The sequence below is a fragment of the Apis mellifera genome, linkage group LG5 (genome assembly GCF_003254395.2).
Source record: "Apis mellifera strain DH4 linkage group LG5, Amel_HAv3.1, whole genome shotgun sequence".
In the NCBI taxonomy this organism is placed as follows: domain Eukaryota; kingdom Metazoa; phylum Arthropoda; class Insecta; order Hymenoptera; family Apidae; genus Apis; species Apis mellifera.
Genome location: NC_037642.1, coordinates 9,038,926 through 9,063,982, shown reverse-complemented (window position 1 = coordinate 9,063,982; position 25,057 = coordinate 9,038,926). Strand labels below are relative to the sequence as shown.

At 45.9% G+C, this 25,057-nt stretch overlaps 1 protein-coding gene across 3 annotated transcripts in view; it reads left to right on the top strand.

Moving 5' to 3' along the window:
- Window positions 1-25,057, top strand: part of LOC100576129 — a 211,643-nt gene that overhangs the window by 45,974 nt on the left and 140,612 nt on the right. The window contains exon 1 of one of the 3 annotated variants that reach the window (XM_006565568.3): window positions 8,364-8,538. The exons of the other annotated variants lie outside the window; for them this stretch is intronic. Coding sequence (XP_006565631.1) covers window positions 8,510-8,538 — 29 coding nt within the window. The 5' untranslated portion in view covers window positions 8,364-8,509. Of the gene's footprint in view, window positions 1-8,363; window positions 8,539-25,057 lie in introns of those variants that run through there. 3 annotated transcript variants of the gene reach the window in all.

The following is a 25,057-nucleotide window of genomic DNA, read 5'->3' as shown; positions in this document are numbered from 1 at the left end:
GTGTACGTGTAGGTATTTATTTATCCTCCATTTCGGTGGCCTTTGGATCTCGGTAACCTAATTTTCCCCTCGCACTAAACTCTCCCGCATTCCAATTCCAGCGCCGTGGAAAACGACGGATTGGACAAACGACGAATTATCAACACGTTGCCCTATCCTAAACGGAGAGCGTTAACGGGTCTGCCAAAAGAGAAACACGATGAGAAAAAAAGTATGGAGAAAAAAAAAAAAAAAAGAAAAAGAAAAAAGAAAGTAAGGGGGAGCGTAATTGAAGACTACGCGCTCCTACGACGATGTTAGACAGCGAGAGATTGGCAATGTTGGCGCTATATCGCTTCGCGGCATGCGGGTAGAAGCTTATTATTGTTTGATTAACAACCCCAGGAGTTTGTGATATTTCGTAAGCAAGCAAAGGGTTGCGCAACGAGATTGGATGGCAAATGTACACAAGTACATGTACAGCCGCCGGCTTAAGCTCAACGTTAGACGTTTGCGAATTTCCATCCCTATTTCTCTCTCTCTTAAGAGTATATAAACGCGACCTACCTAAAAGTTCGCAAAGTACTTTCGTCCCGTTTCTTTTCTTTTCTTTTCTTTTTTTTTTCTTTATCCTTCGTAACAATTTCCTGTAATTTAACATGAAACATCTTCCTCTCCCTTCGCACATATATGTATGTACATCCGATATATCCGATATATTTCGTTTCGAAGTTACGACAGTTTCGTAATTCGACAGATTGGACGGACGAAACGAGGTTAATGGTACTCGTATCGCCAAATTTTTCAAATTTCAAACTTGGAACTCGTAAATACCCTCAACCCTTCCCTTGGGCAAGGGGATCTCTTTAACGCGATCGATCCCGATCATCGGTCTACGGTGTACGCTGCGTTACACGGGTAAACAGTCGAGGCTGAAAACAAATCCAAAACGTGGCGAACAAATATCAAAATATCAATAAACAACTCTGCAATATGTACAAACAAACTTCGAAATATTAATAAACAGTTCTCAAACCAATCTGGAAACGTAAACAAAATTCGAAGCACGAACAATAAAATGAAAAAGAGATTTATATAATTTCTTTAATTCATAGTTATTCGTAGAAACCGTAGAAATAATGATAAATGCGATATTCAAAAGCGATGAATTTACAATAACAATTCGCGTAATATTAATAAACTGGAGAATCGAGGCGAGGAACGAAGCGTTACGCGAACCGCGTCAAATAAAATCTTCGAGTATCGCGTTAAAATTGTGACCGAAAATGGTGGCAACTGCTCTGGGCGTTTTCCTTTTCAACGAGTGTAAAGTTAAGCGAGATGTTACCGGGTCTGGTGGTGAATTTCGCCGGTTGTTACCAGCCACGCTCGAGAAGACCTCGTTTCTACTCTAGCTACTTCCCTCTCGAACGTTCTTATATATACTCGTAGCAAAGTTGCGCCACACTTGAGCGCTCCAAAGCAAAAATCCAGCTGGCACAGAATCGGCCACGGCTGTTTCTTCGCATTCTATCCGGCTTCAATACCATTCTCGAGGGTCCTCCACGATTTCTCTCCCTTCCTGCTGGTCCGTTTCCATATCTAGGCCACTTCGCGCTCAATTGTGACGACGACTGTATCGACCGCGCCGAGCCAACCCCTCGCGGCCTCTCGCGTTTTTCATCGGTCGAGCACCCCGACTCTTCGATTCTTCTGGACATTAACGGCCCGCCAATTTTGCTCCGCCATTTTGGCGCATCACGCGACGCTTTCACATTTGCACGGATACAGCATAATCTCGAATTCGAATCACTCGAAGAGACGAGACGTTTCTCGCGTGTCCAATTTTAAAGGTTTAGAAAGGGAGATCCAGAGATTCCAGTTTGAAAAATTGACCGAAGCTTGGAAAATTTCTCCAGCGTTGGAGAACGACGTTGGGCTACGATACCCAACAGGGTTGTAAAACTTGCGCGTTGCATTCACGGAACGATACGAGTTTACGCATATTCAGAGGAGACGCGGGTACTGTTAAACCAACCGCTTCCTCTTTTTTTTCTCTCTCTCTTCAGAGAGAAGAGATTTACCGCACCCTTTTCACAGCATTTTCATATAAATTAAATAGCGCCTGGAGCGAAATACGACACCTACGTTCTCCACCATATTTTGCGCCACAGCATCGCTCGAGATTAAATTATTATTTCGTTAAGTCTAACGAAATAATTAATTAACAATTGCCTTTGAGAGTTTACTCGACGCTGCGAAACGAAACGAGCGAAAGCGAAACGCGCACACACACGCGCGATTTCTTTCTCATTTCTACTACTAAGGATCTCGTTTTCGTATACGGAGATCTTATAAAACGCACGAGTGATAGGACGAGTAATACGTCGGTTGATTTTGTGACGGCAATAGGGACGACGAGTGTACGGCCCCGTCATAAATGTATCCGCGGACACGCGAGAAATAAAAATAGTTTTGACACATCGTTAACTCTTGACCGAGCACGCACGTCCGTGTAAAAGCTCGTGCTACGTATTTCGACTTATAAGAAGCAGGTTGGCGACGCGCCAGGAGCCATCCGGCCGATGCCTTGCTTTCAAATTTACGTTTGAGTAATATCCGCTGTACTTTGCCTCCCATCCCGTCCGTGTCGTGGACGAAACTCTCCTCCTCTCCTTGCATAAATTCATAAATTTCGCGGGATAAAAGTCGAGGAGAAAATTTTCCTTCCAATCGTTTCGAGGATCGCGTACGGACTTGTCCTGCTTTTCCAAGAGGAGGAGGAAGGAAATCGAGAAGAAACGAAGTTACATCGTTTCCCAATCTCGAGCCGTTAAATATGATTGGGGAGAGGTGAGAATAAGAAGAATCGTTGGCTCTTTAGAAAATAGGATTTCAACGGGAAAGCCGTATCGGTTGTCGTCGAGAGGCAAAAGGTATATCGAATTCGCAGCGATAACGAGTCGTCGATAAAATAAATTTGACGTTTCAATTTATCGATACGCTCCCTTCCGTCATTCCCTCCATCGTTTCTTAACACAGGGTGAATACGGGTTGAAATCTCGAAGACCCGGTGCCGCAAACTTCGAGAAAAGAAATGTGTGTATATATGTATATATATATATGTATGTATATAGTGCGGCTACATGCACACGTTCGACTTCCTTATAATATTATAGAATACGGAGGGCGGGTAACGAACCAAGTACTTGTCCCATAAGTAAATCAGTGTATAACAAGCCGGTCTATCCACCGTTCGAGCGGAAGCTCGCAACGCTTCGAGCCGGAACGAAGAAACCTCGAACTTCTTTCATCACGCCCGAGCGGCTTCCTGCAATTCGATTTAAGGGTCGATCCCCGTTCGAGCCAAAGACGAAACGAAATCTGGGACGATGACGAATTTAGAATTTCAAGCGAGACGCCCGCCTCCTCCACAATCTGAATACCTTATGATACCGTTGGAATTTTATCGGGTATTATGACTACGGCAAATAACGCTCCATCTCTCCCCCTCCCCATCCTCAATCCCTCGAAATCAACCATCCTTTGGGACGATATCTACGGTAATAATAATTCTCTAATTGCGGGATCGAAGGCGATCGTCAAGGTGAATCGAGGAGGTCACGTTGGGAAAAGCTTGCTTGTCGCAGGGGATTGGAAATGGTCATCCGCGTCCTTGGGGAGATGATAAGAAGAAGGGTGTGAGAGATCGAAGGAGAGCCGAGGTTGAAATAAAACGCGAGCCCCATAACTATCCTGGCTCCGTATATCTTTCGGCAACGTTATCTATCCCGGTGGTTAAGCCAGACGCAGACGTAACGCCCCCCTCCTCTCGTCGTTGGTCGGCTTAATCCGCAAAATCCCTGGGACACGTCCCGATCTATTAGCCCGGATATCCTCGAACGGTAGTAAGTAAAGATCCCGGGAAACCCTTTCCTTCTCCCCTCCTTCTCCCTGTTGATATAACCTTGACTCGTTGCCTGGCGCCAGACTTCGAAAATAAGGTGGCCAGGATTGGTGTCTCTTTGCTTGTAACTTGGGGGAGGGAGTGGAGGAGAATCGTTTAAATCTACTCGGGTTGAGTAATTTACGAAGACATTGCTTTGATCCAATTTCAAGGCGTTGCATCTTTGCCCTTTTAGCGCCACCATTTAAACGTTTGCGTCAAATTTATCAAAGAGTATTCGTTCGGATATGCGCGCATCGCGATATCTAATTTAAGTTTTAAGCCTCGCTCGCCTTCGCACGATCGTTAATAATTGCTCGCACGACCGTCCGTATCGAGGATAGATCATCGCCGTTTCGTACGAGGACGGAGAGAATTCGACGCGAGAGTGCAATAAAATTTTCCGACGTTGGCCAACCAAGCGTAGCTGAGCTATATTTAGTACAAATTTTATCGAGTAATTTATATTTTGCACCATCTCGAGAATAATAACATAGCTACACAAGGTTGGGAATTTGGTTTAAAATATAGTTTTCAATAACGTGATACGTCAGCAATTTCTTATCAAGAATTTGATAACACGATAGGGATGTTCAATCTTCGATAACTTTCGATTTCGAATGCAAAAGGCCTGTAAGCACTCGTGGCATGTACTTACGGTACTTACGGTAACCGAGCAAGTTTACCGCATACGCAAAGTTTCTAGATCGATATTATCAGGAAACTTGTCGATGAAATTAATTGATGCTAATACCGTAAAGAGAGGCATGTCATGGTTATTACCTCGCGAGACGTCGCCCTAATAGCATAGTTTGGAGCGTTCGAGCAACTACCATCCGTCACGAGTAAAAGATATATTTTAGTCCCATTTTTCATTGCCCGTTACGTCGCATTCCAGAAGCGAGCTAACTTCTTCGTTTACACATTTTCTACTTTCGCCTCTGCGACCGTTCCAACCTCGTTAGTATACAACGAGTATACAAGCCGACAACTTGTTACGAAAAAGAGAAAAAAAAAATAGAAAAAAAAAAACCTAACAGCGGAAGGGAACAAAGGAAAATTCACCGATGAGAAAAAAACGAGATTGAAAAAAATCGAGTGGACGGAGATGGGTTTCGAAGCAAGCGAACGATCGTTTCTTTGCAACCCCGAGCTAATCTACATAATAATACCGGCCGCGATTAAAAACGTCTGCGTGTGTCTGCAGGGACTCTAAATTAATATTCCACTGAACTTGAGCAAGTGGCTGGAAGTTTCTCTCGGACTTAGCGAGTTTCTTGCCACGTCCCGAGGGTTTCATTAAGATATTTCGACCGAGCAAACGAGCCTTGCTTATTACAGTTTTCGGCATTAATTAGTATCCGACAGACACGAACTTCGAGAGTCATTTGTTTCGCCTCCCCTCCCTCACTTTTCGCTTCGAAACGCGTGTCATTATCCTCCATTACCTTTCTTTCGCGGGCAAAAAGCAAACTTTAACGAGCGTGGTTTAGCTCCTCCGCTTTTCCTATACCCGTATATATAATGTACGGTCGATGGTGATATTAGCAGCGAGAGGGGAGGGCGGGGAGGGAGAGAAGCGGTTGAATTTCGCCGAAAGGACACAGGGAAACCCTTCGAATTTCCCCGAGCCGTAGCCAAGTTTAATCAGTCGGCGAATCGATGGCTTTAATTAAGGAAACGTCTTACAACGGGATGGCTAGGTGCGGCCTGGTTAATACCTTAATGTATACGCTACCCCACATGCGAGTGTATTCATATTCGTGCATGAGCACACGACGCGAAGTTACGCTCGCGCTCTTCCCCCTAAAACCGACGCGTTTCGAGCTGTTCGCAATGTTCCTTACAACCATCGACTTAGCCGGAATAGCGCTTTCCATCGTGCCACACTCTACCGATTCGCGCTATCTCCGGTGGTGGTAACTTCTACCCGCGCTCCCAATCGCGATGTAATCCTTTGAATGTGAACGTGAACGGGATAAGGAAGGCGAGATTCAATGAGAGGGAAGAAAGACGCTTGCACATTTACAGAGCTATGAAGCAAAATGAATTATCGGCCGGCATGATCTTACGACAGGCCATAAAAATCAGGCAGCAAGCCTTTATCGATCGTTCAATCTTTTCGTTATTCCACGATTTTTCTACTACTACGTATCGATCCTCTCGTAGATCTCGTATTTTTATTTCCGCGCCCCGAATGAATTTGTTCATACCGTTTTCTGATCAGAAAGATTTTCTTTCACGAACAATTTGGAAACGTCATTTAATCACCGGTGATTAAATCAAATCTGTGTCTATAAATAAAGCGTGTTCCGATTTTGATCCGATCCACGTACTCGACATTCGAATTCAGGTTTCCAGAGAATCGTATCCGGAAGCGATTTAATCGATGTCGGCGACAAGCGTCCGATCGGACAAAGCCAAGCAGCGAAATTGGCCTGCATGGAGAGCGATCAACGGCGATGCGTGAACGACGTTGTACACGCATTTGACACGCACACTAAAGGGTCCTGTGTGACGCGTCGCACCGTCTTGTTTCCCACGAGTGTGCGGGAGGAACGGAGACAACGATTCAGGAAGGAGGAAGATGTTTTGAGAGAAGCATATGGAACAGAGAGAGAGAGAGAGAGAGAGGGAAGGAGAGGGATAGAGAGAGAGAGAGAGAGAGAGGATAATCCGCTTAGCTCGTCTGCACGCATGCCATACAACGTGCGACGTCTCTCTTACATTAGAGAGAAGCACCACGGGAGTGCATGTTACAAGGCAGGAGATATTGAGGATGGAAATAGAGAAGTCCAGTGCGGCGGAAAATCATGGAACATCGTGATCTGCACGGGTGTCACACGCTTCTCACGGGCCATGATTCATCGTAGAACGAACTAATTTTTAGGGAATGACGATATAAATACTTCTAAATGTATATATTTAAACGATGACAATACTAATATTAACTCGTTGTTTCGTTCTAGCCGTCGTAATTTTATAACAAATCACGCGAATTTTTTCAACGCGTATTTAAATCGAGAGAGTGTCCAAAGAGTTTTTCGAGGGCGCGCGTTATTAGTGGACTCAATATCCTGAATCCAATCCAATGCCTTTGGGGTGTTCCACGCAGTTTGACGCCGGATATGAACGGCCGATGTCACGTCACTGACAACGATAGATATGTACGTTACACACCGTACTTCGACTATTTTGATATCTGTCGGTTGGCACACCGGAGATCTGACACCTGTCGAAATTAATCGAGCCACACGAACGCGATCGATGGGAAATTCTTTCGAGTAGAAACGAATCATTTTCGAGAATCTGCTATCACAATGTTCTTTAACGATCAGTTTTGACATACCAATTTTCTTTACTGTTTATCGATCGAATTTATGTATCCATAACACGAGAAAAATACGAAAGTATAATATCGTTTTTATATGCGAAGAAGCAAAAAATTTGGAACGAACTATATACATCATGGCCGCTATCGGTACAGGTTATGGTACATATACGAATCATATATCGTATATTTGTATCCGATAAGTTTGGTTATACTTTCGTATAAAACGAAAAACAATTTGTAATGAATCAATAGCAATGAATATTGTTTGTATATTCAAATAATTCAACAATATTCTTTTTAAATTTTAACTCTTCGATTATGCCATTATTGTAATGGCGTCGCAATTAACCGTGATTAAATCTATTATTAAATCTTGTGATTATTGATTGATGTACAGTACATAATAGAATCGTAATATACTTTTTATTCATTTCAATAAAATCTAAAAGATCGTCGTTAAGAAGCAAACGATAATATCGATTTTTGCTTTAAAAATATTTTCACAATCGTGAACAGAAGGAACGACGGAATATACGCTTACATGTTACATACATATAAAAAGTGAAATATATGTACATGTACATATATGTATAAAAGTACTATTCAATCCATAAAAATTCCAACAAAACCGATATTTATCACAATTTATGATAATCATCACATCCATCAATAATCACAAAATCAAATTATGCGTAGATATGTACTCACCAATAATTTGTAGAATTAGCAGCGAGTTGGCAGCGAATAATGGCGAACAATGGCGTGATTCACACGTTTCCTTTCCAACGAATTCACGAAGACTGAGATAGATTGTAAATACACTTATATTCGATGTATGCTCGCGTATCCGTTTAACCACATTTGTTTATACACAGTCACTGTCGTATTTCACAATTCGATTCAGCAAAACATTGTTTTCAAACATATGACTCATTTCGTTCGCGTATGCTTCTACGTCTCAATTATAAATTTAAGCTTCGTTTCTTCTCGGCGAATATACACGAATTTACACGATGGCGTAAGTGTCGAGGGGGGCGTAAGAGTCGCAAATATCTTCGGAATTTGCGCCACCTCTCGACACTATAATTAACGATTCTTAGTTTAACGGTAAAATTCTTTCGTTCGTGCACGTGTAACTGCGCAGTAATTTCGCGAGTGAAAAAATGTGTGTGATACGCAAATAAAATTAATTGATCGACAAATAAGATGGATCGAGGATATCCCGTGAACACTGTGCACGCCGTAATGCAATGGAATATGAAGTAACGTCCATATTTGGGTGAGTTTTGTAACTTCTTTATTCTAAAATCATCATGGCGCCATTTTATGATGCAAATGGCGTCATCGTTGATAATTATGGAATTTTGGCGTTTAATTTACGTACGAAATCAATAATTATGGTGCGAAATGAATAAATATTACATATATATGCGTGATATTCACCATGCCTTGATAAAACTAGTAGCGATATTACATTGAACATAATTTCGGTGGTAAATACTGGGTGGAAAGTCAACGATTGCGTGATCGTTGTGATATTTGCCACTAGACTTTCATCCTCTGTTCGATACACGAAAACGAGCGCAGGTAATGGATCCATTCGTGGCATGTAATTCGAGTGTTTCGCATTATCCACTGCAAACTCGTGTTCGTGTACATCAGCACGAACTGCATTCAGTGCAATGGGCCGCAACGTGCAACACAACTTGCGCCAATGCACTGATCTTGAATCGGTAAACTGGCTGAAACTGGCCATGAATTCCCATGATTCCGCGTCGATACGTTTTATCGTACGTAGAAATTGTTTTCGCTGGTTAACGACCGTCCGTCATGAAATTTCTGTGCTCGTAAGAAAAGCTATACGGTGAATATAAGAGAGCTAATTTGCATGAAAATATTCTGTTCATGATACTTCTCTATGACCCGTATGTATAACGTTTAAATGCAAACGATCGAAATTTTTTCTTGATCTGACAAAAATTCTCTTTTTCTACGAACAAGTTATTTTTAAACTTTCCAATTCTCAACAAAATGATTAAAATTCTCAAAATAAATAGATTTACGTAAGATCGATCCTTATGTAAAATTGCAATACGCGTCGATTATATTGGATCGAATAAGCGAAACTTGTAATCGTATAATTACAGTACATTTTTTTAAAAGGGCAATTTTCTGAGATTCGATTAGATCCTTACAAATTACATACATAAGCATATGATAGCAATTACTCTCGGCAAGAAAGCTAATACACCTTATATGTATGTAATTGCTTCGGGAAACGAAAAAGTGAATGCGTCCGCGTGCGTGCAACATTTAGAGGTTAGGTGATTCCAATAATCCATTAATCTCGCTGTATAGTTGTCCATGCATGCAAATTTAAAATTAGCGATTTTCCTTAATTCCACCGTTCCGCGAAGAGTCAAAAAATGATCGTACTGTATGGAATTTTAAACAAAATTAACGAAACTTGAAACGCAATGAATAACGATAATAAATACGTGTGTGTTAGTCGTAAACAAAACTAACGCGAGAAGCGAGGAGGAGTTTGGTCAATTTGAAAGGTATTAAAGGGAGACCGGAGCGAGGTGTGGAAAATTAATCCCTTGCGCAATTGCGCCGTAAAATGGGTGGAGATTGCGTTTGTCTGTCGTAAGGGGAAGGTGCAAATCCGCGTGGGAGATACTCGCAGGCTCGGAATCGCGCAACCATGCTTTCGCTCACGCACGCGAACGTAACTCTCCCCTGGTCTCTCGCGCCGTCGTCGAATTTGCATATTTATGACTGTTTATAATGTATAATTGACGGGAATCCGCATACCATCGGACTAAAGCTACCGGGCTAGAGGCTACACTGCCTTCTGCGAGCCGCCAAATCAGATTACCGGCTTTGCATTTTGCCTCGACCTCGGTCACGACCACCATCGACCGCGATCTCTCCCCATCTCTCCCTCCAACCCTTTCTTCTTTCTCTCCCTTTCATTCAGAACGCTGCGCTTCGACCTCGCCGTGTCTCTTACCTCGTCCATTTTCTCTCTCTCTCTCTTCGTATTCCCTCGCCTCTCTCTGTTTACCCCGTTTGGCGCGAGGGCCAGAGTGGACTTTTTTTTGCGATTTCGGTCGCGCGGGAAGAGGGTGCAATTAAAAACCGACGCCGCGCGCTCATGGAAGTAGATCTCGACTAGGGTTAGGTCGCTTTTTTTCAACGCTTTGTCGTTGAAGTGGATTCGAAGGACGCGAATTTTACAGCCGCGCAATTATTCAAGAGTTGGGATGGCCAGCTGCTACTCGCGACGCGCAGACTTTACGCTCTTAAACGTGATTATCGGGGGAAACGTTGAATTATTCAGGAAGCCGTCGTTTAATTGTTTGTTCTACACCATCGAGGCGAAAGACTCGTCGAAATTCTGGACGTTGGCGGCGTGTGTTAATTTATTTTCCACCTCGTGTTTCATGAATGAAGATACATCGCTCGCTCTTCGCCCGTTCCGCCGGTCAATCTTGATAATACCGTTTCAATGCGGAGATGGACGCACCTTCCGCACTGTTCTCCAATCAGCTTATCCGAGGATTAAGTCTCGCGACAAGCAGCCCCGGCAAATTCACGCGTGACGTTAGATCGGTCGACATCCCCATTCTAACGCGATTGCTCTCGCCATTTCACGCTTTCCTGCGTTTCGCTTCAACTCTAGAATCTCTTTGACGTTCTCCAGCGAGCGTTAGATTCTCTCGCGAAAGAAAGAGAAAAGAGAAAAGGTTAACGACTCGCGAAGCAAGTCTTTTGTTTTTGCAAGTTCGTTTCGAGAGGCCTCTGGAAAATCCAAAGATAGAAGAACGTGGTATCGCGTTCTCGCGTGGAGCACGCGATTTCGTCGTTTCGCCGGCGCGAATTTCGCGAGACGTCACGCGATTCCTCGTCTTATTTCACGCTTGCCGAGCGAATAATAACGGTTAAAAGTAGTAGTGTTTCTTTTCGTTGGCCGCAGAAACGATGCTCTTGATAAAAAGTCGCAAACAATTAATTTTCTCGTTAACGAGAACAACTGTGTCGCCCCGGCTCGACGAACGAGCTCACGCGCCACTTTCTTTGTCTTCGTCTCTCTTCCACCGAGTCTCTGCGAGACACTTTAAAGTATCTTGCACCGCGGTTGGAAACTTTTCCCATGCCAACCTCTGGCATCCTCCCACCTACTTTCCTGGAAGAAACGCTTTTTGACCAACCAATTTCCACGATTTCATCCTTTCCCGCGATCTTTCTTCTCTTTTCCGCGGTCTGAATTCCATGCACCGCGAACTGAAAAATTCGTATCCGAGCTGTTTGTTCCGTGCTTTTTCCGACCAAAAGTGTTATTTGTATTAGGTTACGTAACATTACGATCGTACGAGGCGAAGGCGTTTCTTGCTTTTCATTTGACTTACCGGTGGAGCAGTATCTTGATTTTTGTACACGAAAAAAAAAGAAAAAGTCGAGATTTATTCTAGACGAAAATCTGATATTTTCTGAAAGTAAAATAATACATCAAGAAGATAGCATTTCGACAAAGGATATTTAAATTTATAATTCATTCACTAGTCGTTCCATTTTTGTTACAATGGTATTATTTTAACATAAAATATTTGGCATTAAACATATATATATTTTTTTCTCTACGTATTTGAGAAGATTTTGCAAAATTTATTAAAAAGTCGAATATAAAATTTACGCCAGATTAGATTTTACAAAGTGTCGTCAGTTAAGTTTATCGGAATGAAAGACAATATTGTTGTTGAATATTTCGAGCCCTTCTCCCTAATCAAAAGCACTAAAATGTGCAATAAAGCGGAGAACGACCGGTAGTTGTCGGTATAACAAATTTCGGTGGCTAATATCAGCACGCGCCCAAGGGTGTATTAAAAGTGAGAGGTGTAAAGTTGAAGTTCGAAACGTATAAACGTAGCAGATTGCGAAATGCGGAGAATAGAATGGATTCTCGCGTGCAGAGCGTCGAGGGAAACTTTTGATGATCGGGGTATCAAAATGTTTGATCGTTTAACAACTATTTCGCGATGATGAAATTTTATATACTCGATTCGCTGCGTGCTTGATATTTCTCGTCGAAGAAAACTCTTGTCTCTCCGCGAAGAATTAACGAATAACACGTACGATTCTCGAAATGAGGATAAATTCGATTATTCCAGAACGCAATTCATCGTGTAAAATCGCGTCGTATAATCGTGGAAAAACGGGCAACGAAAAAGGAAAAACCCGAAGCGATATACCCTATGATACAACGTGGCCGACGAGGTCCGCGACAAATGACGAAATAATGCATCGATAAACCCGACGAAAATGAAACGAAAGTCGAAATCGATTTCTTTCTTTCCCCTCGAATCAACCGTGGACGTGAATGGGAGGAAGGAGTTACCATCGCATCTTTCGAAGTACTTGGCATTTCGTATTCATCCATAAAGACCATGACTTTCCAATGAGAATCCGACTCTTGAACCTTCATCTATCCTCGAGACCCCCTTGCCATTATACGACCGATTTCCTCGAATTTCGCTCCTTGCCAATACTTACGACGAATCTTTGAAAATTTCCCTATCTACTGAAAAGAAAAAAAAAAGTCTCTCTCTTCTCCTTCTAGCGAAAAAAAAACGTTGAAATCTTACGACCCTCTTTGTTCCGCGTGGTCTTTATCCGGCCGATAGAGGCATTGGCCGCCAATCAAATTGCGTGGCCATCCGGCGTGTCGCATTCGAGAGAGGCGAAGAAAAGAGCGGCGCGGGGGAGTGGAAAGGGTGGACGGTATACAGCGAAAAGGGGGGAAGGAGAGGGAGAGAGAGAGGAAGGGTAAAGGTTGCACGGGGTAGACATGGGCGTGCCAGGGTACTGTTTGGTCTCTGGAGAGAATAGAGAGGGTGCAAGTGAGTCTGGTTGCCGGAGAGTGACTGGATGGATCGGCGTCAAAGTGAGGGAGGCTGATGTATATGCATGCTACTCTTGGGTCAACGGGATGGCCCGAATTACCATAAACACGATAGATAGTAGGCTAACTGCCACTGTGTGCTCTTGCTCGCTCTCCACTCTCCTGTCTCTTCGTCTGCCTCTTTCGATTCATCAAACTCCGCGTCCCGAATTTCTGTACCTCCTCCCTTGTTTACCGTCGAGACGAGTTTCGCGTTTTCGCGCCCTGCCACTTTAAGGCCGCGTCACTTTTCTTTCTTTTTTTTCCGTTCCACGTACTTTTTTCATTATCTCCGTTAATTTTCTCTTCTTTTCTCGAATAAATTTCGAATCCTTCGTTGACGATTATTATTAAATTCATCCGCGGAATCTATCACGATTCGAAATAGTTGTACGTGAGATTTCATTATTAGATTTACAAATTAATAACTCGGCAAATTTCGCGCATTCTACGAGCAGTCTCTAATTACGGGCAGACCCTCCTCGTTCCCCTATTTATCCTTCTCGAGTTTCACGATGATCCGACTTTCACCCCGCTCCATTTATCGACCTTTGCCGTGCCAGATCACAGGGAATGTCTCTCCTTGATGTTTCTCTCCGCACGGCGAGCAAAGGGCCAAGGGCAGCCTCTAGCGTTGCCTTTATTCGTCCCACGGCCGCGTTTGATCGATTCTTCCGTTCCAAGTCTCAAACACCTCCGGCCCAAGTTATTCTTTGAACCCTTTGCTCGCCCCGTGACCCGAGATCCGCACACTTTTCCACGCTTCACGCTCGATATCACGATAATAATAATGAAACGGCGAATATCAAAATTTGGTGGCCACGGGCCGAATTACAGGGGAACGAAAATCACGATGGCGATGTATATAAGATCGTTGATGGAATGTTTTGCACGCGATACGGCGGAACGAAGCGGATCCGTTCGACTACCAGCTGGCCGCAAAATTTGTTAACGGAAATCGGTCTCGAAAGTTGCCCTCTGTGCGTCAGAGAGTGGCGCGTCGTTGCTAACGCCACTCTCGATCGGTTCAATTTTCCCACAGGAATCGTTTCTAAATCGAACACCCGCGTAACGGATAACATTCGATTCGACCGGTCGAAACCGTGGAGAATTCCTCCGCTGGATGTATCGTACATATATATATATATGTGTATATGTGTATACTATACACGTACGTAAATGCAATCCCGCCGCGTTTTTCTCGCGATACGATTTATTTTAACGAGAATTGGCGTGAATCTCGTTGACGAAAATGCCGAGCGATGTCATTAGCAATAATTTCGTGTGCCGGTGTGCCGCTTCTTCGACAATGCAATTAGCCCGAGGATCGATAAGCGCCGCCGCATCCGGCGCGATGCCAGTGGCTCGCGTGTGTCATTTTCCGTGCTTTTGCGGCCAGGAAAGATAGCCGTTTCGCGATTCGTACACGCTCGTTGAGCACGTTTAATACGAGGAGGGTGGGAAGCTGGCGGGATGGTTAGTTGAAACCACGGCGACCATTATTCATATATCAAGGGTTGGAGAAGAATTAATTCGTATCCGAGTCGAATGGATGTTGGTCGGCAAATAAATTCGCGTGTAAAGGAATCGTTTCTTTCGTTCTTACTAATTAAAGATAAGCGAGTGAGCGAGAAATGGCTTTTAACTCGGCTTCTCCTCCTCCGCATTCCTCCAAGGATACGGGGGAAAGTGGAGGCGTTTCTCGAACGTTAGTTCGACTGTTGGCGGAAAAGCGCGAGCACCGAGGCGTGGAGGAAGCGTTTCAACGATGGCTGCGGCGTTCGCCGGATTCTCGGGAAGGCCTGGGTCAGGGAGGGAACTCGAAGGAATGCAATTTTCCTCGGGTGTACTTTGTGCTTTCCATCGTTTCGACGATGAACTTTCCCGTCAAGGCCGATTACGAGGACTTGACGAGAGGGGGAGCGGGAGGGAGGATCGATATCGCGCTCGGGAAATGACCACATTCCTACGCGCGTTCGCACAATTTCGATGATCGACTCGAATTTTCCAACCTCCTTTCTTTCTTTTTTCCCCCGAAAATTCGCGCCGCGATAGTTGGTGAATAATAATCCATTAAGCGACCTCCCCCTTTCGGAATTATAATTCCGAATTCGAAACTCGACCGAGGATTTTATCTCTTAAATTCATTTCCACGGGATTTCATATTCAAAGACCGCCTCGCCCCGCTGCTCCCCGCTGGGAGGACACTTGAACCGCGACATCTTGAATCGAATATTAACGCGGCGCGCACAACAAAGCGGGACAAATTCGGTATTATTTTCATCGCGAGGAAAGGCTCGAACCCACCTTCCCTCACTTTCTCGCGAGGATTAACGTGAAAAGACGCGTTTGCGAGATGAAGTCATTATCCGTGGAATTATTTTAGATTAAAATAAGGGAATAAAAGGTGTGGAAGTGGGAAACTCGGGAGGGCGTAAAAGGCGGGCGGCGAGGAACGAGACAAAGAAGAATCTGTGGCGGAGGGATAAAACCGCGAAGGGAGGACGAAGCGGTGCAGTCGACGAGACAGGTGCGGCGAGGAGAGAGGACGAGGAAACGAAACGACGTGCGACGGAAATCTGATACCTGCGGGGTTTGGGAAGGGAGAGGGGCCGGAAGAGACTTTTTAAAGTTATTTAAATTAAACAGACTGTTGGAAAGATGGAGGGAAGACGCGGGAGGAAAAGGGGAATAAGAGAGCGAGGAAACGTGGAGGGCGAGATAAGGGTTGATTGTGAAGAGGGTAAAGGTTGAGAAGGGAGAGGGGAGAGAAGGGAACCCCGCCGGTATTGATAGCGACAACACCCTCTCCCCGGATAAAATATAACGCGCGTCTCGCAAGGAATTAAAAGGTGTTTCTGCCTCCTTTTAACGGCCTCGCGAGAAACCAGACGAGGGAGTCGTCCTCGAAAGAGGGAGGATAGCCTATCTCCTTCCAGGAGGGGTGGCATAATAACTCTCTTTAACGCCTCTTCTGGAAACGGGTATCAACGTTCGAGAAATTACTTTTACTAATCTTCCTTCTCGCTATCGCGATACTTGGCCACGCATCGTGGCTTCGCCCGATATTATACATCTCGACGATGTATCGGCAAGCCGTGGATCGATTTCCATGGGTTTCTTCCCGTCTCGTGCGCGCTCGATAATCGATTTCACCTCGCGCTCATTACCCGCGCCTTTGGTGTACTTGGTGCTTCGTTTCGTATGCCGCCAATTCTCGACGGAGTTGTCGACGGAGTTTGCGAACCGGCGAGGCCGTACGCTTACCGATCCGAATAACCTGATGGATCGATCATCCATTTTGGCCCACTCCATCCGTCCGTCGGGGTAAATAGAAGGGTATTAAGTTCCCAATAAAAGTAGGAACGATTCGAGGATGCCGTAATGCAACGTGGATCTCGACCCGTTCTCCCTCTCTCTCTCTCTCTCTCTCGCTTTCTGGAGGCTGGTAGACCCCTCATCCCGAGCAGCTCCAGTTACACCGAAGTTTTGGCGGCAATAATGGACTCCGCAGCCCCGAAACTTGGAGTATTGTTTTATCCCCTTTAATACTCACCCCCTTCAGGTAATGCAGAGCGGTACCTATCGCCTCCAGTCGACTTTCGTTCCTCCACTCCCTTCGATCCCTTCGTCCACCCCTATCCCTTCCTTTTTTTTGCCTTTCACGGCCGCTGCTTCGCGATAAGCGATTTCGTATGCGCGAAAGCAATCCCGGACCTCCTTTAATTTTAACGCTCGTAAAACTCGACCCGTGCCAAAACGCTATCCCTCCAACAACCAGCCAATTTTTCAAACCAACTTCCTACACGTTGCCCCTGTTGGATTACTCGGCCGGATAATTTATTCCTCGAGATGTATCGTAATTATTGCGTAGAGACGCGACGGTTCAAATAATCGAATGCCAAGGGAACACAAGGAAACAAGGGAACGAGGCAGTCACCGTTTCTTAGGAACGTTCCCTCCAAGATTCTTCGGGAGAAGAGAAGTAATTAAAGTTGGTTTTCCTAATTAACGTTGCAGCAATTTCTCCGCCGTAAATATCGCCGTTTATAATTGCGCATTGCGGCACAATGGGTTTGATCGCGATATCGGCGAAATGAAACGAAACGGGGGCAATAAATTGGGCGTGGCGGATAATCGGCGGGGGAACGATGGCGAAAAATGAGTCGTCGACGTGTGTTATTGTTATTGTTGTTGTTGCGCTAATCGAAAAAAGAACGTCGACGAGCCATCGTCGAGAATTGACCCGATTTCTCCCCGATATCGTCGTAATAGATAAATAGAAAAGTAACTCGATGGAATCTCAACCATTCGAAGCAGAAAATCCCCCTTCTCGAATATTATTAATCAGAGAGGTGATGGAGAGGGGACAAGGAAGGTTCGAAACGCGGTCCTTCGTTTCACATGCGGGGAAATCCGGCAGCATCGGCCGTTTATTTTCCACGTGCGCGGATCGAAAGGGCAAGTGCGTGCGTGCGGCAGACGAGAGGGGGGCAAAGAGAATAGAATAGGTAGGGGGAGGAGAGACGAGCGAGTAATTTATGATAGAAGTTTTGATATACTGCGCATTTAGGGTAGAACTTTAAAATATTAAAATAGCTACGGCGATACGATAGAGGCGGTCGAACCGCGACGGGAGATTTATCATGCGCGCGAGATATCGTTGTGCTGCGACACAACAGCTACATCCCCCCATCCCTCGAACCGTCCCGACACTTGGCCGCGCTACACCGCCCCCTCTCTCGCCCTATGAATACATCGGCTAGGTTTAGCTCGGCCCCAACGCGATTTCGATCCCGCCGCGGAGATTCGCCCACCCTTCTGTCGGTATTTTAGAATTTAGGGGGAAGGGAGAGAGAGGGCACGACCGTTCCTTGACCGCACGACGAGAACAGATCTCAGAAGAAACTCTTCCCTCTAAGCGAATTTACCGACTCGTGGCGAGATATACGAGGTTCGTAACCACGCGTGCGAGCGCAACGTATTCGTTCGATAAGGGAGATCAGTTCCACGAGATCATCGCGTATATTCGAGATGTGCTCGAAGCGATACATCACGCACGAATCGGGTTGTCGAGAATCGTTTCAATTTCGATGGAGCGAGGAAAGATCGGCGATTAGCGGTGGAAAGAATGGAAGATATATTGGTTACGTGAAAGAGTTAACGACGAAAGTGTTATCGGAGAAGAGAAAGCCTCGCGCTCGATTTCGGGGCACGTAATGCCCCGATCACGATAAGTCATGAATCACGTGGCGGACAACGTGACCTACTGGCACGATCTTCATTATGCGCCCCCATCGACCCTTGCCGGTCGATGGCATAAAAAAGAAAAGAAAGAAAGAGGGAAAAAAAGGGCAGACACCCTCGAGAAACGTAACCCTACTCGTGGTAGGGTGCGTGGGGGCTGGAAAGTGGAAGCGGGGACACGCGCAGCATGTGGAGCCGCATATGGCGCGTGGCTTCCCATTGTTAAAGGCGCGGCTTACCTAACTGACTTTACGGTTGACCGTAGTTCCAGGGAGAATCCAGGCTGCGTCCTCGTGGGGCCCATGTGTGCAAGGTGTCCTGGAAACGATTCATCGTTCGATAACTATTGTCGGCCGCAATTCTCCGTTACGTTTTTACAACGCTTCTCCCTCCTCCTCCTCCTGCACCGTTCCATACGGGATGCAAACAGTTCGAGAAATCGATAAATACATTCGCTCCTGTTTGCTACAATTTCAACGGAGGGAGGGGATGCTTCGTACATTTTTCGCCATGTCGCGGAATCGAGGATCGAGACGAGAATACGTTGAACGTAATTTGATCGGTCGAGTCGTTATTATTATACGAGAATATTCTAATTCACGTTGAAGAGATCGTCGTGGATAAAAGACACGATACGTCTCTTATCCTCCCATCGAAGAACTTGATTGCGCATCTGATCGACGAGAAGGATTCGAAGGATTCCTCGGGGGAGATAGGATTAAATCGCAGCCATATTCTGACATAGTTTTCCTTTAATTTCTAATGGCGATCGATCGCGGATGACTGGACGATGACGAATTTCAACTTTCCTTCAACTTTCTCTCCCGTGACGCGGAAGTGGACGACGCACTATTCGAGGATCGAAGGGTGTCTGCGATTCACGAGGCACAGCAATCAGCGATTCCCCGGGAAAGGGAGAAACTGGGACGCGGGACATTTAAATTATGCATTCCTGCTGAAGAGGAGGGAACAGTCGATAACGGTCTCTCTCGGAGGGAGAGGCGAGGGAATAGGTGGCGGAATCGAGGCAGCTAGAAATCGCGCTTGCACAACGGACAGGGACTTGCGAATCGATATTACGTGTCGCATTCCCATCACCCGAAACTCGACGATCCCCGTGGAATGCAAGGGTTGGGAAACGGGTGGTCGAGTGCATCTTGTCGGGACGATTATCGGCCGTATAACCGGAGCGTATTTAACTCGTTATCCGAATGCTCGAACCGGTCGCGTTGCTCCTCCGTCGTCCAAACAAGAGCGGACGAGGGCCTCGATATAATCTCGAACGCTCCACTCGGTTCCTCGGTTATTCTGCGCGGCTGTTTCCGTTAATTAAGAGTGGTGTGCAGCTCGCCTCTCCCCCCGTTTCCGCAATCGAATGAACCGGGCGATGCCCACTTCCGCCTCGGTTATGATCAACAGCGAGCAACACCCACCCCTCCCCTCCTTGTAATTTAATCGCCGCTACTACGACACTCGAGGCCGCTCGGGCCTCGCTTTCCACCGAATGCGCGTCCGTATGGAAACGAAAACTTTCCCCTCGTCATCGTTGAATGAAAATTCAAGTTTCGCGACACGATGGTCCCCAACCGTCTCTTTGGCCCGGCGAGCCGTGTTTCGACGGTTAATGCACTTAACTTCCGGATAATCAAACGAACATTGTTTGCCGAGTTGCGAAACACCGTGGCCGCGCGAAACAGAGTTGGACGCTGCGGTGCAACCGCGCGCATCCTTTGGGACATCCGAGGACGACGAACCGAGGAGGCTGTACGCGCCAGCCAACGTCAGAGAGTAGTCCTCCCCCTACTCCGGATAGGAGTTTCGACATTCTCGGGAAACGCTTCCGCCCCTGTCTTGAACTTTCGTCTTTTCTCTTCCGGCCGCTGTTCCCACTTTTACTCGGTCCACTCCCGTTAACCGAGATAACGACGAATCGTTTACGGAGAGACAGAGAGTCAAAGTTGCTTTAAATCGCGTTCACTCGCTTTAAATCGTTAGAGAATCGCGGCTGACTGTAACGGGATTTACACGGGCGGGAAAATGGATTCTCTCGTAGCAGGGAATATATATCTCGTTGCGTGGCTGTAATAAATGATATTTTATATTTAGATTGGAAATTTTTGCGATCGTTAAAGCAAGGGGAAAGTGGAGCGGTGAATCGACGAGAGGTGCGGGGTGGAGAGGAGTAGGAAATATTCGCAATTATCTGTAGCAAAAAAAAAAAAAAAAAAGAATAAGCAAAAAGGAGGAAATGGAAAACGAGCTCGTTTGTCGACATCGGGATAGTAAAGAAGGGACGGATTGAAGGCGTATCAAGTTTGATTATCGAAATTATTACTAGTTCGGAGCATTGGAATCACTTGTCGCTATTCAATATCCCGTGACGGTTCTCCGTCATCCAAACTCCATTTCGGTTTTGGTCGATAAGTAGCACGCATCCACGCAGCCTCTCCTCGAGAATCACGCGGATTAACGGGGGAAGTAGGTTGTCGGCGAAGTTTAGATTACATCGAAGTTGCGCGCTAATTCGTAGGAGACGACGATTACAATAACGGCACCGATCCACCAGAGATTTCGAAACGGCGGCAAGTTTCGAATGGCGAAACATCGCGGGGGAGGAGTGGAGCTGGTAACGAGCTGCCAGTTTGTAGGTGACGCGAGCTCGACGATTTCTCTCTCTCTCTCTTTCCATCCGATATATTATCGGTTATCAGAAGTTTGGCGCCTCGGTTAGCGCCCGATCGATGGAAATTTCATTCTCGAAAAAATATCCAGCCGTGCGGAATCGGTAACGGGGGACAAAGGAGGAATGTAAAGCGGGGCGGGGTGGTGAGCGGTTTCGGGTGCGGCGGGTTTGAAATTTTTCAAAAGCGTGTCTCGAAATGGTAATAACGGGGCTGTTTTATATTCCTTGCCATGGTTCGAGCTGAAAGATGCGTTCCACACGACGAGATTCGTTCCAGCTCGTTTCTGGGGGAGGGTTGACTGCTGGCGCATAGCGGCGGCGGCGGACCCTCGACGGACGACAGTTTAATACGCATCGAATGAATGGCCGAGATGCGCGGCATAGGAGGTTGTTGGCAGGGGATGGATGGGGATTGTGGAAAATAAAAAATAGGCGAAAGCATTTCCCTTGGTGTATAAATCGCGATGGCGTTGCGGGATGACGCGTACGTGCCGACTTTGCGCCGCGGGTAGGCGAGCCACGATTGGCGTTTTGATTCGATCCCGAACGTGAATCGGGTTGAACACGAGCAGAGAGAGAGAGAGCGCGTGTTCAACGCGAGGACACGCGAGCCGAAAACGTTCGACGTCTCGGAAGGCGCCGATCTAATAGAGACGTTTCCCGGTACGAGACTTGATTTACAATTCGATCGGATTTACCAATAAGTTTTGGCCGTCCGGTATTACCTGTCAGGTGTGCGAGCGGCGGACCGATTGCTTCGCTCTCGCTATTTTGTCCTGCATCGATCGATCGTCGTAACGTCCGTAAACGAAGCCGGCCTACACGTACCTCGCCCGTATCTTGCCCATCCACGGAAACGGAACTCGACGCCTTTACCAAACTTGTATCGATAATTCAGCGGCGAGGAACTTGCGTGCCTCGACTTTCGCGTCAAGCTTCAAGTTTCGCCAGACTCGGCAACTCGGATACTTGTCGCCCTGCCCGGTGAAAATTCACCTCGTCAGGAATTCGATGGAGACGAGAAGGAAATTATTTCGAACGATATATATATATTAAAATATCTTTTCAAGGTGGTAAAGTAAAGAAAGTTTTCAAATTTAGAATCGTGGTCATTGTCACGATTATCGAGAATTAATTCTAGATTCTGGAGCCACAAACTTTTTATATTATAAATTTAACTTGATGGATATCGATACACTTTTCAAAAATCACCGAGCGAATGCGATAAAAAAAAAAAAAAGAGAGAGAGGGGAAAAGGAAAAAAAACGAAATATTCTCGCGGCTATCGCTTCTGTTTTTCGTGCCGCTTTTCGATTTCCCCTTTCGACCCGCAACGAGTTCCGCCGATTAAAATACACGCGAAAACGATTCAGAACCACCGAAATACGATCAATCCGATAGATTAGATCGGTTATCCGATCCAATTTAAATTTATTCCATTCAAAATTCGAACGAATGAAAAAAAAAGAAAAAAAAGGAAAAAGAAAATTAAAATCTGCCCCGATAATTTAATTACCATTCAACGAAATATACGCGTTTATATTTCTTTTTTTGTTTTTGCTCGCGATTCCTTCCTTCGCCGATACGATAAACGTTATTATTACCCTCGAAATACGATCATTTTACGCTCTCGGACGGAAAATGGAGGCGATCGCTCTTCGATTGTCGTTGATCGCTGGTTGCGGCAATCGATGCGAGAATCGACCGCGATCCTTCTCACCTCCCACGCAAAATTAATTCCGAATTAACATTGACCTCTCGACGATCGACAGATTGCGGTCGTGGTCGTGGCAGTGGTCACGCTCGCGATACGGAAACGAAGAGGGAGGGAGGGAGAGCGAGGAGCTCGGTCACCGTGCACCGTGTCGTTGCACCGCGTGTCACGTGCATGTATTACACCGCACGTGGCTGTCGCGCTTGTCAACTCTGCGTTTGACAGCGTACACGTGCGTTTGCCTTTCTCCCCGCGCGCGTGTCAGTTAGCGGCAAGCGCGATCGCGCGCGACAAGCCTTCGCCACGACGAGCCTTTGCCACCTTCGCGACCCCTCTCTCCCTCCATCCAACCTACGATTCGAATTATCGCGAGTCGAAGCGACGAGAATTTGAAAGACTGTCCTGATTCGAGAATCGTTCACATGCTTGGAATCGATTTTTTCACATTACGGATTCGATTTCTCGAGGGGGAGGGGAGGTCTCGATTGCGGAAACGACGAGGAAAGTCGGGAGGATGGTTGGAAATTTTTCGGGGACGACCCGCGCGACGAAAGGGAGCTGGAGTTTCGGCGAAGGTGTCGCGGCCTGGCGATAAATCCTCGTGAAAGATGACCTTGGGCGCTCCTGTGGGACGAGGATTTCCTGGCCCGCGGAACCGACTCTAGTTCTCTCCCGCTGGTGTCTAGCTGGGATGAGGGAGGGAGGGCGAGGATGTCGGGAGAGAGAGGATGGCTTTTGACTCCCTGCCAAGAGCGAGAGCCTCTGCCCTTCCGGTATCCTGGCATCGCACGCACGCATCGGGATTAGCGGCCAGGGCCAGGGCCAGACTACGTTAGGATTTATGATTGAAGCGCCGCTCGACCGCGGAAAATGGAGGAAGGGGGAGGTAGAGAAAAAGAGGGAGGGAAGGGAGTGGCAGGGCTTCTCTCGCGGAGAACTAACTCGTAAAATTTGGCATCTGGCACGCCCGCCCCCACGCTTTCTGCCGCTTGCCTCCGTTCGTTTCCTATATACCAGTGTACCTACCACTTCTTTCGCCCCGCTAGGCTCGGAATAGATTCCCCTTGGAACGGGTTAACTCTCGCATCCTCCCTGCTTTTACGATTGAGAATCGGAGTTCCGGTGTTCCGCGCTGTCTGAAGTCAAGTGGTCCTGGACCAACGTCTTTATAGACCTTCCCCTCTTTCGTTTTCGCTTTTTCTTTTCTTTTTTTCCCTCTTTCCTTGCTCCCCTTTATTCCATTTATGCTCCTCGTTCTATAGGGGACTCGGTCTTTCTCCTAGAATATACATATATATATATATATATATATATATATATATATATATATATATATATATATATATGTATATATATGTTGGTCGAATTAACACGCGATTTGCTTCTTCTTGGCATTCGTAAAAATTGTTCAAGATAATCGAACGAAAGATACGATACGATTTCGATTACGAGGAGGGTTTTCTTATCGGAAGATATCGAAGATCTCGGTCGAAAGGAGCTCGTTCCTCTTCGAATCCATCCTTCGCCCCGGTTCTTTTTTCCCCTTTCGTCGAGGCTGCTTCACGGTGTCGGCTTAAATCGAACCGCGGCCACTTAGATTCTGTCTTCTCAACTCTCGATTCTTTTGATCGATACCTCTCCTTTTCCCGAAGACTCGAAGACTTCGCCAGAGATCCAAAGGGAGGCCTGCTCGAGAGTCTCCCCGGCCACGTCTCTGGCTTGTAAATCGTGGCTGCGCATAATGGACGATTACGGTTATAAGTCGTGGCACGGCTCGTTTCATGCCGCTTCGAATATTAGAACCGCTTGTTTTACCTCGAGTGGTGCATTACGATACTCGTGGCAAGTTGTCGTGTATACGGGAGGCAAAGGTGGCCGATCGAACGCCAGATTAACCCGAAACGTGATTGATTATATATATATACGATCGATCCATTCGTTCGATATTCGTTAATCTTAGGGAAATTCCAATTGGGAATAGAATTATATCGTAAAACTCCCCGAACAACGGTTCTTTATATCGTAATAGCGTATGAAAAGAATTATCTTTTGATTTAGGTTTTTTTCTTTTTTTAATCTAATAACGTTGAATTTTATAATTTAGATACGAAGGGAACGATTTGGAATAGAATGGAATTATATCGTATCGTTACTCTCAATTTTAATAAAGTTAAATTCCCCGAACAACAGTTTTTTATATTGTAATAGTA